Here is a 15,709-nt window from a genome sequence, read left to right as displayed (position 1 = left end):
AAGCTTTGCCTGTCAGTTTAGCTTCTTCACAACAGCAGACCAGTGCAGCACCTTCATTACTGCTGATGAATCCCCTAATTAGTCCATCTCTTGCTCCATCCCATCATCACTCATAAACAAGATCCTGATACATTTAACTCTGGTGGCAATGACTCTCAAGCAGAGCAGTAATAACATTATAGGATTTATTCAAGTATTAATTTCCAAGTATTTCCATTCCTAATTGTATTGTATCAAATATAGTGGATAGTGTAGTGGTATGATTGCCACATTCTGTGTGGGAGACCTGTGTTCAAATCCCCTGCATGAAAGGTATTACCTCCAGTAGGAGTCCTTAGGCAAGACCGCCTTACCCTATCTGCCTATCTATATATATCTATATAATATTAGAATCTCTCAAAAATACATAAGCAACACGGCCAGTTGCAAAATTCGCACTGTGGCTTAGATCTGTGCCTAAATTACAAAGATATTTAGTGTGCTTAAGCAGGCCCACAATGAAGCAAAGGTATTCTTTATATATGTTTACAACCATTCACTGGAAGAACCAAGCAGACTCGCCTTCGTAAATCACTAAAATCTTCAAAAAACCTTTTGTTTTTAGTTTCTAACTTGCTATATTAGTGTATGTTGTTTCCTATAAGCTAAGGGGATTTAGCAACGCAGAAGCAGAGTAGAATGCCATGTGAAATATTCTGGAATCAGCGTGCTACTACCAACAGATGTACTCTTACACTGACATAATGCAAATATTTCAATACCTCATTGTGTAACTGCCATGTCAGATAGTCTTCAGGAGTGCACCATTCTTGGAAAATGGAGCGGAAGTCAATCTTGACAAGTTGCCACTCAGATCGATGACTGAAATGGCCAAATATCCTGCACAAACAAAACAGGGAAGCAAGGCAGTATATGGGGCAGAATCTTCATTGGGGTAATATATATTTAGACAGCGCAGCAACTAACACTCTGGAAACACATCATATTTTCATGATGCTTTCATATCTTACGTCATTATGAGGATGTCCTCTCCAGGCTCCCCAAGTACTCCATCAACATAGAGTGGAGAGGAGGTGAAGCTATATTTGTCCCAGTTTCTGCCCTCATCAAAACTCAGCCTAGGGGAGATAGACCCACCACAAATGGAGTTAAAGTCAGTAAGAAAAGTCTCCGCTGGTGAGCAGTCTGACTGCTTGTTATTAAGATTGAGTACAGTCTCTAAAAAGATGCAGGACATCCTTAGAGAGCCTTACCAAATGTGCCTAATTGGCAAAGGTGTGTGTCGGATGGCCACGAGAGATCCTCCTTGATTCAGGAAAAACACACTGTATTCCTCCTGAAAAATCTGCACACACAACCAGCTTTGCTTTAGCACAGCATGGAGAACGTAAGTCTACATAAAGCACACAATGGTGATAATATAGGGACCGTGCACGCTTTCACCTAACAATAAATCAAGTACTATTGTATTCAGAAGAGTCTCAGCTGTGTGAAGAAACATAAGTGTCAAGCAAGTATTGCTCTCTTTGCTGATTTCTGGAGCCTTAAGCCATAAGCAAAAATCTGTATGCTCTCTTTGCTTTGTTTGTTTTAAAGATCAGAATGCACGAGGCTGACTGTCAAACCTCACAGCTTTATTTCTTTGCAAATGTGACTGCGGCAGCCACAACTGAAAAGGGAGGAATGAAAGCCGACAGTATATGCAATGAATACTAGTTGTGTTCTCTTGTTTCTTATTCAAATAAAGCCTGACTAAAATGATACATTCAAGATTTTGTCTGTATAAAATTGAATGAGTTCAAGGTAATGACAGCATTTATCACAGAAGCTATCTATTTTGTTGAATGAATAAAAGGATTTTAAAGAAAACACAAATGTACTCAGAAAAAGAAATGCATTCCAAATGTACTGGCTTTGAGATGTCTGAATTGTAAATTAGAAAACATATCACAAAATGAATCCCCAAGCAAAGCCCAGCATTTTTTACATTACCTCTCTCCAGGTGTTTCCAGCATCAGATGTGATGAAGATACTGACATTAGTGTTGGTCAACTCGGGTCCAACCACACCTGAATACAAAGCAATGTAGAAAAGAACTAATTCAACCGTATTCTTAATTGTTTCAAGTGTGTCACTTTAATAGTTACCAAATCAGTTTTGTATTTATAGACAGAAAGTGTTGTTGTCACTCTTTCCACTGAGGTGACATGGAACAGAAGTGCAGGAGAGATAGATGTCACTTTGTGACATTGTTAAAAGCTGCAAAAAGTATAGTACAGTGCTGGTCACTGAGCTAAAGAACTAAATGAGAACGCCAAGGGAATAGATCAAAGACCAGAATTAAGGCAAAAACGTAAGCAACTGTACACATGTGTCGATGTGAGTGCAAATCAAATCTCACCTGATGCTACTATGATTCCTGGAGCTGAATCTTTGCTGACAATGTTTCCGGAGGCATATGGATTCTCCGAAACATGAAGGTGTAAATGCAATGAACAGTGTGGCTGCAAGAAAACAAGGAGATTAGATGTGGGAGCCAATATGTAAAAATAAAAGCTGGTTATGGAACTAATTCATGTTGAGAACAGAAATGAATTTCAAAACATGATGAAAAAATCTGCACAAGGAAGGAATGTCTGACGGCGATAGCCTTTCTGATATGAAGTAGTAAAACTGTTATGATGGAGGAATCGGTAAATTATTCAAACTTAAGTATGCCCAAGGCCTGGTTGGTAGAGGTAGAGATGTATGAGAGAGATAGCTTTTATGACATGGAGTACTAAAACAGTTATGATAAAGAAATGTGTATGAGGAACATGGAAACTGGCAGATAATTTGTGGTAAAGGTATAAGGTGTTCGGTGGCAATAAAAAAATAACTGATTTGTTTTAAAAGAACTTGGGTTTTGAAGTCTGAAGTTTTCACACAAAAGCCAGCATCACATGCATCACAATTTGGAATGAAATACTGTCTGAGCTTGATGTAAAAAACACACTGAAGAATTATCACTTGTTTGACAACATCAGTGAAAAGGTTGATTTTCTAGAACTATTGAACTATCTAGAACTATCGCATTAGCTTTCACATTAGCTTTGAAATAAAGCAGCCGATGAGTGTACATAAATTAATAATATTTGCAAAATAATAGCTAAACGAAGCATACCAACAGGGGTAAAATGGAAAAAGAAATGTGATTAGTTTCAACCTTGAAGTTTCAACTGAATTAAAACTTTTGCTTGGGTTTCTTTCCTGACATATACTTCACATACTGAAATATGCCATAATATGGGATTTCAGTTAATGGTTGGTTTTACTACAGCTTCCAGAATTAATTTGAGGCAGTGGAGCATTGCTAAAGCACCAGACTTAAAAGACTTTGTAGATGCAATGGTAGAGATGACATCTTGTGAATGTGTGTGTGTGCGGTAGATTAAAAGGCAGTTTAAATTATGAGATATTTTCCTAGCACCTTTCCTGTTCTGAGGTAGAAATAAATTGCTTGTTTACATAACACTGATGGTTAAGATTTTCTTGTATAAGAAGAGCTTCGTGTTAATTTAATTTAATTGCTGACTAAATCTGGCACTTCTGGTTTGCTATTTATATGTATTTATTTCTAAAAGTTTTTCTTGCTGCAATTCACAAAAGTTTCACTTTAGAATAGAAAAGGGCTTAAAAAGTCAGGAACAATTTAAATGATTTAGAATATCATCTTTCTTCTCACTAAATGGTAACATAACTGCAAGTTAGTGACATATTCAGAACTGTGTTGCTATGAAACAGATGAATTCACTGTCTTTGACCATGGTACAGTATGGTGTCATTCAGTGCAGTATTTTTGAGAGCTGATAATGGAAATCCAAAAAAACCCATCTATCGCTTGTGAGTGGCCCACTTACTTGTTCACAATAGACCTGGTTTCCCTGGAGATCAGTTGCTGGAGCCTGAAGAAGACGCCAGTCTCTCCCCTTGTTGTACGTGATGTAAGTTTTCACTTGGTTCTCAACAACTTTATTTGACAGGAACACCCCTTTAATCCCAGCAACCTGCGAGCATGAGAGACAGGGAGCGGTACGGCAAATAAACAAAAAAGGGAGGAAAAAAAAAAGTAAATTATTCAAAGTCAAGTAAAGCTGGGGCCCTAGTTTAGAGAGTAAGAGATGTCTGAGTGTGATAGCTTTTCTGACATGGAGCACTATTTTAGACCATCTGTAGGACTCCACAGACTAAAAAACAACATATGGCACAGCCCTGAGATATTTCTTCTTCTTTGTACTTGTGTTCAGACATTCAGTCTTGCATATAGCTATCGCTTGAGTTCCCATTTCGCCTCCATTTTGACAAATCTCCTCCATTTGACAAAAGAAAAAATACCATTTTAAAACCACAAAGGTGTGCAGGGGTCATCTCAGCCACTGCTGGTGGCTATCTTAGGTATGTGTTTGTAACAACATGATACTTCCACTCCCGGCTGAGGATGAGGATAATCCAGAGTGAAGTTTACGTGTACAGCCCTTGCAACCTCATAGTAGATCTGTCAACACAGATATATGTTCAGGAAACACAAGTTAAATCTGCTGTTTATCATGCATTGTGACTATATGTGTAAGGTACGTTATCTGAAGACTGAACTGACCAAATGTTTTCAAGTGCAACAAAGATGCCACATGAAAAAGAGAATAAAAGCAACCCTTAAGAGAGAAAGACACTCAGATGCTGCAACATGAATGTAATGGGTCAACATCTGTTCCATTATGGAGAAGACTTTCAAAACATCTGAGCACAGGGTACTCTTAAGGAAAACACAGGAGAAAACAGCTTTCAGTTGCTCAAGGTTACTTACAAAATAGGAATTTACATTTGCATGGTGCTACTCATAGTTTGCACGCTACCCGCATGTTACTTTTAGCGTCCTGACTTATAGTAAATGCGCTGCTAAGGTGATTAGAAATGTTCATAAACTGTTGACATAATGCATGAGACATTTGAATGTACTGTAAGTATAGTTTTCATGTTTGATAAATCTGAAATATTTATCTAAAAATGTGAAAATTCTAAATAGAATCTTAAGAACACAAACCTGTAGCTCAGTTAAAGAGGATACTATTCTGGGACTATTTTCAATTATCAAGCCAGCACACTAAAGCAATGATCAGTCAGCTTCACAAATGCGACTGAATTTTGTGTTTGGAATATTGCAGCAAATTACCCATTTTTTCTACAGATAAATTTGTGCATATGTATAAAAAGATTTGTGGAGAACGGTAGTAAGGACGACAAAAGTAATAACAACAGTGGTGAAAATCACACTGTTTGGATTTTAAAAGACAGCCAAATCTAAGCAATTCATTTAGAAAACCAGAGATGGTAAATATTCAGCATGTCTGCTTAATGAAAAATGAAAATGATTACTTAGTTGACAAAATTGAAGCTCGAGGTTTTCTGCCAGGATATTAACAACGAACTGACTAATTTCAAGGCTCCTGTGAAAATATACTAAATTACAACTGCATCATAGAAAACAATCTAGCATGTGCAACTGGACTGATCAGTGCTCAAATGATTTGCTCCATTTCTTCCAATAAGCAAGTCTGATGAGAATTGACAGTAAATATTCATGAACACTGTCGTAAAGGTTGCTGCAGTTGTAAAACCATGTTAGTGATTTGAGGTGGTTCCACTCAACAGACATCAGTCATGTAAAACATCTAATCATGTGACAGCCCAACCCCCTCAGCACAGTTGCTGCCTACCTCATAAAGGTCTATCATGATATTGTCCTCTGGACCTCCACTGCTCACAACATCCTCCAGAATCAGTGTGAGGAACAGCCCTCTGGACTCAGACATGTACAGGTTGTAGGAATCATTCTGGTTCCAGTCCTGAATTGCTGCCACCACCTGGCTATCGTCTGTGCTGATTATCTGCAAGTCCTAAATATTTGAATTTCATGAGTGAATGCTCCTGTGTGGATTAGTCATTTCATCATTTCATCAGCCACTATGTTTCTGACAGTAGATTTAAAGAATGAAACAATAAATTGTGGATTCTCATAGTGGTGATCACACAGTAGCCACACACATGAGTTAGGGATTGGTCACTTCTAATATTACTTAATTGGAATTCAAGGCAATTAGACCTCAGGCGCTTCATGCTAAGCACTAAAAATGAAGACAGGCTTCATTTAATTTTACTGAATCTTTTATTCACAGTGAAGCATGGTAGGCGATATGTGTCCTTTTCAAGGAGATTTCCACAATATACACGGCTGGATGGATGGATGGACACGTTGACAGATTTATCGAAATAACTCTGCGGGCACAAAAGCGCTCCTGCTGTTATGACACTGACTCTCAAACTACTAAGTCACCCTGCTGTGCTTGTGATAAATCCCACAAAAAAAATGCTTGTTTAACAGTTATCTTACCTTAGGGATGGTGTATTTGGGAAGCTTCATTGGGTAAAAAGCATTTCTTTTATAGGAGACATAATGGACAGACTGGCCACCTACTGGCACCTTCAACAGAAATGTAGGACAATTCCAAACACATGACATTTCAGGTAAAAATTCATGAACATTATTGAATACAGGGATTCCAGGAAAATTTTGTTGAAATAATTCAAACCATCATCAATACTCTGGGTTTGCCTTTAATCAGGATGCTGTATATTATGCCAGAGTACAGTTGTAGTAATAAAAACAGTGATTTAATTTCCACCCCTCCTTCCTTGGCATAATGGCCCTTTTTAGTTAATGAAAAACATGACTGTACATTAAGATGTAGCTGAACACATTGATTTTACAGCTTTTAATTGTCTTTTAATGAAGCCATGCTTTGCAATAAAAACCCACCTGGATGAAAACGTATTCATCCTGAACCACGAGGGAATTAGGGATGATAAATCCAGGGAACGGCTTGCTTTTGTTTCCATCAGAGCAATTCTGAAGCTTGCAAGTTATGTACTGAGACCCTGTGGGTAAGCAAGAAATAAATATATAAAGAATACAACAAAGACAGAAACAAACAGCCCTCTGTAGTCTACAATCAAGGTTTCACACTGCTTATGCTCATGGTATTAAGTGAGACAGAGGCAAGATTTTGGAGGCCCATCTCTATTCTCACTAATAGATAAAGTAGAGGGAGCTGTCCCAGTGTGTTAGCATCAGCCAAATGAAGCAGTCTCTTCAGGGATGGGGCACACAAGACCATATGGAAGTCCCCCTCTTTCCTCATGTTGGCCAAGAAAAAAAGCCAAATTACATCTCAGGCCTCAAAAAATGAATTAACTTAATCATATTATAAATCTCCAAACAGCCTATTGAAGTGGGGAGGAGAGTTTTATATGGATAATAATTTCTCACCATCATATTAAAGTTAACAGATTATAACAAATATTACTTTTTTGATGTGTGATCTCAACTATATAGAGTAACATGATGTGATAACTCACGTCCATCCGAGACACTGATCTCCAGGTGAATCATTCCTTGTTCTTTGTCCAAACCCAGTCTGGACCTGAAACATCATCACAGACATCTAAGGAACATCAGATTTACACTTAAACACCAGAGTCTGTTGTATATCATTATCATTGAAACTTTGGCGAAAGTCCAATAAGGAAGATCTGATCCGTTTCAACCACACTTTCTTCCCAATTGGGCTTTTCCACCGCTTCTCTGCCACTCCTGTCTTTCTCATGATGTCAGACCTTTGACTTTGATTCCACTGCTTTGATATAATGGCCTTCCTGTTTCTTCTCTCATTCAGCCAATCAATCTCTTTTCCATTCTTTTAAAATCTAATTTCTGCTGTTATTCTCCTTCTAGACCACACCTTGCGAACACCACCTCCTCCACAACTCTACCCTCTCCACTTGTACAAGATGGAGCCTCAAAAGAAGCCCATCACAAGTGTCTAGACTCCGGGGTCTTTCCTATCATCCATCATGTCACATTCAGTCTTTATTGTTATTATCATAATCATTATTACACCATATTCAAAGGTTTAAAACAAGTCTGGCTTTTGACCCCTTAATAAGGAAACAGAGTTATGACTATCCAATACAGCCCACTCAAAAAATAGTTTCTTCTGGACAGTTTTATTCTTCATATTGTTCTTAAATTGTTTATTTGCTCATCGTCGGTTAGCTTGTTAATAAAACTAACTCCCAGTAACAATATCATTAGGTTTAAGTGTTACTAAGCCATGTTGACTGAGCACCAAAAGAAAACAAAATATAGTTAGCTTTTGAGTCACGTAAAATATGCTTTAGGATGCTCAGCTTGTAAGATTGAAGGAATTTGAAAATGCAACACATTTAAAAATAAAACATGCCGTGTTTAAGCTAAATGACAAGCTAATTAGGGTCAGAAAGAAGGGGGTAAAATGTGTCATTATATTGAATAAAAATTGCAAACCGTGAAACACATACAGTATCTCTCTTTTTTTATTAAATTACATATATTCATTATCATAAATTATTAGGACATTGGCTTATACAAGATTTGTCCCATAACAATGTAGCAACTTTATGATACTTTACTTCATATTTTAGGGATCATGGGGTTTTAGAAAATCACTGCTCTGAGAGATATGTGAAATGACAACAATCTGAACATCACATTACGAGGTGAAAGATAATGGGTTAAACTTATGTGCCAAACTAGAACCTACATCAGGACCATGGAATAAATTCAATGTCTTGGTGAAAAAAAAACACCCAACTGGTTACCAACAAAAATCCACATTTGTAGGAGTGGGGGACAGTGGAGGAGTGACACAACTGCAACACTTCATCGTCGGTCTTAATGTTGATGTTACATTTGGCAGTATTTTTAGTCTTCAGTGAGTCCAGGCTGAGTTCAAAATAGCTAATACATTAAAAAAAACAGAACCAGCTTAAATGAATTGGTGACAAGAAAATTAATTAAACTTATCCAAGGAAAAAGTTTAATTTTCAAGTTGAATGAGTCCACAAAAGTACACTGCCACCATCAAACCAGAAAACTAAATTAAATGAATGTGAAAGAATTCTTTATTTCAACTATAGCGCCAAACACTTTTTAAAGTAGTCTATTAAGAGTTTAAGAACTATTAAGACCAACTGTGTTTTACAGCCTGATGTGAGTCTTGCAAGCCGAAACAGCTCATGGCAGGATGGTCTGTCATCTGCGCTGATCAAATAAAAGCGCAGCATACCTACTCACAGTCTGGTGATGCCCCACAAGGGAACACTAAGAATAATCTCTGTCTTTATTCATAATTTAATTAAAGCTGCACTGTGGCAGCAGTTCATATACATCACCAAATATAAATTACAAGAGTACACAATGTGTTAATTAAATACACAAAATCAATAAACTAAGTAGACAGACTTTGTGTTGCACTTTCAGTTTAGTCTGTAGTTGAACAGTCGCCCTCCAACTGTAGCCCTCCAACAGCAATCCTTCTCACTTTCTCTTACTATAATTGTGCAGTGAAGCATTGCAGGCAGATAAATATAGCTGAGCTCCACCCCCAAAACACTTAACAACACAATTAGAGCCATAAAAGGCATCTTAATTCACAGCTAAAGCCAATATTCCATAGACCATTTATGTGGACACGAACGACTCACACCGGGTAGTGACGAGGACATACAGTACAATAGAATAGAGTGATTGTTTTTGTGTAGCAGAATATGGTTCTTTATCTTTCATATAATCATCTTGCAATGCATCAGACTTATCTAAGAAAGCTAAGTTTTGATCAAGTTACAATAGGAACCATAGACTGTTTATCTGTAAGCACTGTCTTTAAACATTTTTCAATGCACTGAAGCTGAGTACAATTTATCACAAAAAAAGCTAAGAATTTTCTGTGCTCTTGTGACAAGAAGTGATGCTGCTGAGGTCTTTACTGTTCCTCCTGGGGTAATGATACAATGACCTAATCTATAGACACTGTCCTGAAGGTCTTCTGATCTTTACTGCTCGTTCTGTGTGAGATGCACTTAGCCATTTCATTCACTTGAACCAGAGATTCTTCATGGCAGCTGTTAAGTGCTGAGCAATGGAAGTGACCACTTGTTGTATTAATAGCAGCTGTTGTGACAGAAGATGGGTTTCTTCTCATTTTCCATACTGTGTCTGAACTATAATATAAAAAGCTCCCATCCTGCTACCCTCAGCACTCTGTAATTGCCTCACAGCTCCATCTCTTTTAATGGACTTTCTGTCAAATACTTCATCCAATTCTATCAGTGAACTGCAGCCCTTGCTCTTAAATAAAGCCCCACAATGTTACAGCGTGTTCCTCTATAACTAACACATACTGCTGCTGTATGTCAGCACAGAGAGGGGGGCTGTTAACATGTTTTTGTAAATCTTGTTTGTTATGTATTTTTTAAAAACAAATTGAGCAGTGCATGATGGGATGAAAGTTATATCTATCTATCTATCTATCTATCTATCTATCTATCTATCTATCTATCTATCTATCTATCTATCTATCTATCTATCTATCTATCTATCTATCTATCTATCTATCTATCTATCTATCTATCTATCTATCTATCTATCTATAACATAGAATTTTACTTTAGTTCCTGTATACCATTCAGTCTGTGTCTAGATTTCCCATTATAATACAATATAACAACTGATTAAAAAAAGACAACATCATGTCTGTTTTTTTTTACCTCAAATGTATTTAGTCATTCCCCTTACTAAAGATTATTTCTACGTTAATAATTGTATTCCAAGGACTAAACTTCAAAAACACCTGCACTGCTCTACAGGAGGTCAATCCAGTACTCTTGATCAATCCATGGTTTTATTTGTCATATATATGGAGAAGAAAAGTGTAAAATAAAAAAAGCATTTTGTAGCCAAGAACTATAAAAACCTATTATAAATCTAACATTTATCTTGGGCCATAATCCCTGCATGAACTCCAGTGAGCTAATAACTCTAAAACACCCAAAGGAGACACCAGAAAGCTTTTTGCCATGTCCTCAGTCCTCATTCAGAGTATTATACATCAAGCTACATAGAAAAGTAATGAAAAAAACTGATAATGTTTGGATATGACTCAATTTGTTGCACACTGTGATATCTCATCACTGTGTCAACATTATTTCATAAGGAAACTGCAAACATCAAGCATTGGTTTAAGCATCTTTCAGTGCCATGTGTGAAAAAAGAAAAGAAAACTTGCATCATAAGAAGAGGAAAAAATGTAAACTGTAACTAATTCCTTTTACCCTGACAGGAATAATAAACTGATAACATTTCTTAAAAGTACACATAAGAGCTGTTAATGGGTTCAAATCATTGTACTTTAAATGAGCTGCTGGCTGATCGTTTGCCTTCTTCTATTCTGAGCAGAATGCCAAAAATACACACAACCTAATCTACATACTGTATTTCATAAAAAATATAACACAATTTCTCTACCGTATGACCGACTATTGATCTCACCAGTAGAATCTGTTGGGGACGACGTTGTCATGCACAAGCTGCCATCTTCTCCCAAACTCAACGGAGACATAGAGCTGAAGAATGAGAATGCATTAATCAAACAAGTCAAGTATGAAGTACAGTAAAAATATTAATTTTTCCAAACCACAAAATCCAAGTGAATTACTTCCAGATGTGTCCCCAACTGTTATAATGAGCTGTTATGTCTGTGGAGTTTGTGACATCGGCATGAGTACATGGCTTCTGTAAAAATGCATCAGCCAGAAGAAAACCTCAGCTCTGTGTTGTGCTTCACAAGTGTTGTAATAATTTGAACCCAGATTTTTTGAATAAAAAGTTGAACATACAATAACTAACCTAATCGTTTGTGAATGTTGTATAAAAGACCTTTGTTCTTCCAATAACTGAGCAGGATTTTTAACAGACATTATAAAACTCTTCATTTACCATTGGTGTCATTTTTCTCCATAAAGTAATTCTACTGGTGTCCGCACACTCTGAAGGCCTGTCATCTTCTGTCATTTATCGATCAGCAAGCATCTTAAGCTCTACAAGCGGCTTTACAAGGATCAGCACCATCGTTTTGACTCATCTCAGTACTCTCAACTTTTAAAGGACATGACAGACAATCAATAAATTAAACTGAAACCAAGCTCAGATTTATTTAGTTCTTTTTGGCAGCGATAAAAGGAAAAACAGCTGAAATACAAAGACATACAGAATGACAGGCAGACAAACTTCACTGAGGCATCTTTATTTTGGCCCATTGATGGTTCTCAACTTGGCTTTCATGTTCGAGGCTGTACCATTTATTTTACTCCTCAGACCTTGACTGTTTCTTCCTATAAAAAAAAATCAAGTCATCCAATATAAAGAGGCTGAAAAGGCCTGAGTCTGATCTCTGAGCTGTTGAGTAAAGCAGACAGCAAGGTTTTCACACATGGTAACAGAGGATGTGTGTTTTTGCTCACAGTGGTGCATGTGTGTGCGGGGGTGTGTGAACTTGTGGGTTGTCTGAGGTGTGTCTCCCTTGTTAACTTTCTCCTGTGCTTTCTAGGACACATCCATTCAAAGCTGTCTGTATTCAGACCTTATGGCTTGCTCAGGGGCGCAGGTGATCCAGTGCTTCTGCCTTGGCTTTAGTGGCAGATGTCTGCACACATGTCCTCAAAGTTAGCTGCTCTCATCAAAATTAATGCTTTGGACTGTGACAGCACATAATATTTGTATAATTCTACAAAGAGGGTCTGTCTTTGAGCTCAGTGACTACAATCAACCAGAGCATCAAAAGAAAGCGAACAAAAGCATAAGTAAGCAGCATACATATTACCCCTACGGTGATATGCATACATATCAGCCCTTATGCTCTCATAAGAATGTTCTTTCACGTTTCAGGTTTTTTTTTTCAGTTTTTCCATGCCATATGAAACCTACACATTACCTTTTGGTCGTGGCTGTAAGCCAGGATCCAGTCCTCCTGCTCAGGGTGAAAAAGCAGACTGAGGATATCAAAGGCTAAGCTGTGTTTCTGATAGGACGCCCCCTCGTCAAGACTAATGAGCAGGCTGCTCTCCACCTCTGGGTCTGTCAGTAACATTATCTGAGACAAGAAAAAGAGATGGGGGATTCAGTGGCCCACTTTGACAACATCCATTCCACAGGGCTTAAGTGTGCTTGTTCAATGCACAGCTTGCAATAGGCACATATTGCAGGCTCCTGCAGGGCTGCTATGTAGTCAAAATGATAATATGCTGAAAGATTTATTCAATTCAAGAGAGATTTCTCTTGAATGCTATACAAACTGAAACTTACCTTCCTTTTGTTGTTTGGACTCACATATAAGTAGCTCAGTATGGTTTTGGTCCCGACTTTCTCATTAAGCTTTTCATATGTGGTCCCATAATCAGTTGACCTAAAATTCAATTACAGGGTAAAGTAAATAGGTTTTAATGGAGAGTAAAAGGGAACAGGGGAACTCCTGCTAATTAAGATGCTGATAGTATAATTAGGGATGTCAGGCAAGCAGAAAATTGCGACAGCAGAAGGCCTGCAGCAATTTCTGAAAAGAATGGATACTTTTTTAATAATAAAAAAAAGAAAGAAAGATTCTGTGTGGCAAAGGCAACAGTTGAGATACTGATGCGTTTATAAGGACTGTTTAGATAAATGGAGATTCGGACAGCAGAATTGTCCGAAAGCTTGTCACTGAAATATTTTTATTTCTTTTTGAAAGTGCCCCAAAGTATTTATTCATTTACTAAACTATTTATATATCAATCTATTTATTTATCAAAAAATGTCATTTTGAACATAATTCATTGTGTACCAGCGAATATATTGGTCTTAGTTGCTTGGTGACGTCTCATTAAAAAAAAGCACCTATTACATCTTCAGTTCTCCATGATCTTATATCTCCTGCTCTGACTTTTTTTATTTGATTAGGATTGGAAAGGAGATTTGTCTAAAAGCTCAACAATGACGGGACTTTTTCTTTCTTTTTTTTTTTACAAATATAACCATACACCTATTGTTCATGTGTATATATTTTACTGTATTTAACTGTCTTTTTAAAAGCATTTATCATTATGTGTTCAATGATTATTTGCAGTTTACTTTGAGTGCTTACATATCATTACAAAACGTATGTGATGGATAATGACTAGTACTAAAATCCCATTCACTAAACTGTGAACTCTATTCTTGTTTTGCCAGATATTCATATTTGTAGAACACATACAAACAAATACAAATTTCGTTGTACTCATGTATAATGACAATAAAAAATATTCAATTTCAAATCCATTCACATTCACTGCTTATATGATTTACTTTGCTGCGGTGCTTTCTGTTATATTCTTGTCTTGTGTTTTTAATTTTTTCTGTTTTCTAAACTTTTGTTGTGTTTTTGGTTTTGCTGCTGTACTTTAAACTTCAGTGCCAGTAGCACTGGCTCCACAAAGCAAATAGCATCAATTTATGAAGCGATAAATGATCTATAAATGATTAAGAATTGAAAAATAAAGACTCCATAAAAAAAAATAATATTTCAAGTAAAAGGTTGCAAGTTACAAAGTAGACAAAGTCCACACAAGCAAGGCTGTTTTTCAAAAACAGGTAAAGGAAGTTTTTCCTCTACTCTAAATACGATTTGTTTACAAAAACATCTGTATAAAACGCACAGACATAGTTTAAGCTAAGTTGTACAGATTGGATGCCTTCAGTGAATGGGTGACGCGGCTTCGTCAAATGCAACAGCGATGCTCTGGAAATAAGAAAATTCCCTCGCTCTTCTTCAGTGAAAATCATGGTCCTGTGTCGTTGAGTGTTATCTTGTGTTATCTAATGCGTTCTTATGCCTCACATACATTTATGTGCACACATGAAAAAAAGTCCAATTATCAAGGTTAGCTCCAGTGCTATCTTGGCCAGGTCCACTATTTCTATGGCAACAAAAGAGAGACTGGTGCATATTCTGACCTTAAGCAAAATGGCACACACTCTTACGTTGCAAGCCAAATACTCCTGTTTTCCAGTCCACACATAAATGTTTCAGTCCAGAGTCAGTGAAAATCCTCATTTCCCAAAAAGTTTGCTTTAAGTATCCAAAATGGCATTTGTCATGCGGATAATTGACACAAATGCATAATAAAATTTGAGCAAACAAAATACTTTTTGTTTGTGTGTACTTAAACTATCATATGTGAAGAAGATGACAAAAAACGTACATGCTCTAATAATAAAACAAGTGGAAAAAAATCTACCATTTAAATGTATATAGACATATACAATAGCAGAGAAATCTTACCTCCATAAAGAACTCTCTGTTACTCTGCCAGAGTTGAGGTCGTAGTATTTTGTCAGCATGAGAATCACCTACAAAACAGATTAAACAGATTACAGCTTTAAAGGAGTGTTTTGTGAGTATTGAACAGCAGCAACGATGTTCCACATGGTGTAATTGAAAGCTTTCATGGGCATCTGCAAGACATTGCTTTATTTCATGAAAAGCTGTCACGGCTTGTCACTCCGCGAATGATAAAATTGTGCACACATTCTCTACGAATAAATATTCGATCTACGAATATAAGTATATTGTGAAGCTTTTTAAGACCCAACAGACAAGCAGAAAATTATATCACTGATAAGCTAAGAGAATAGATAAGTGTCAGTGTTGTAGTTTCTTGTGGTTTACAATTTACATGAATATCAATCATTTAGAAGATTTCTTTATCACCTGTGATTAAAGAA

General features: G+C 36.9%; 1 protein-coding gene across 1 annotated transcript in view; it reads right to left on the bottom strand.

The window, feature by feature from the left end:
- The window catches only part of LOC140312954 (VPS10 domain-containing receptor SorCS1-like), a 50,920-nt gene that overhangs the window by 19,672 nt on the left and 15,539 nt on the right, over positions 1-15,709 (bottom strand). The window contains exons 2-15 of the mRNA XM_072390856.1: positions 15,267-15,334; positions 13,274-13,373; positions 12,903-13,061; positions 11,462-11,535; positions 7,453-7,517; positions 6,854-6,972; positions 6,428-6,517; positions 5,754-5,933; positions 3,900-4,046; positions 2,402-2,504; positions 1,993-2,069; positions 1,254-1,345; positions 1,011-1,118; positions 762-879 (exon numbers count right to left, since the gene is read on the bottom strand). Of these exons, the coding sequence (XP_072246957.1) occupies positions 762-879; positions 1,011-1,118; positions 1,254-1,345; positions 1,993-2,069; positions 2,402-2,504; positions 3,900-4,046; positions 5,754-5,933; positions 6,428-6,517; positions 6,854-6,972; positions 7,453-7,517; positions 11,462-11,535; positions 12,903-13,061; positions 13,274-13,373; positions 15,267-15,334 (1,500 nt within the window). The remainder of the gene's footprint in view (positions 1-761; positions 880-1,010; positions 1,119-1,253; positions 1,346-1,992; positions 2,070-2,401; positions 2,505-3,899; positions 4,047-5,753; positions 5,934-6,427; positions 6,518-6,853; positions 6,973-7,452; positions 7,518-11,461; positions 11,536-12,902; positions 13,062-13,273; positions 13,374-15,266; positions 15,335-15,709) is intronic.

This window comes from Leuresthes tenuis, unplaced genomic scaffold (assembly GCF_036924035.1).
Source record: "Leuresthes tenuis unplaced genomic scaffold, fLeuTen1.0.hap1 SCAF_8, whole genome shotgun sequence".
NCBI classification, from domain to species: domain Eukaryota; kingdom Metazoa; phylum Chordata; class Actinopteri; order Atheriniformes; family Atherinopsidae; genus Leuresthes; species Leuresthes tenuis.
This window is presented reverse-complemented; position numbering and strand designations above follow the sequence as displayed.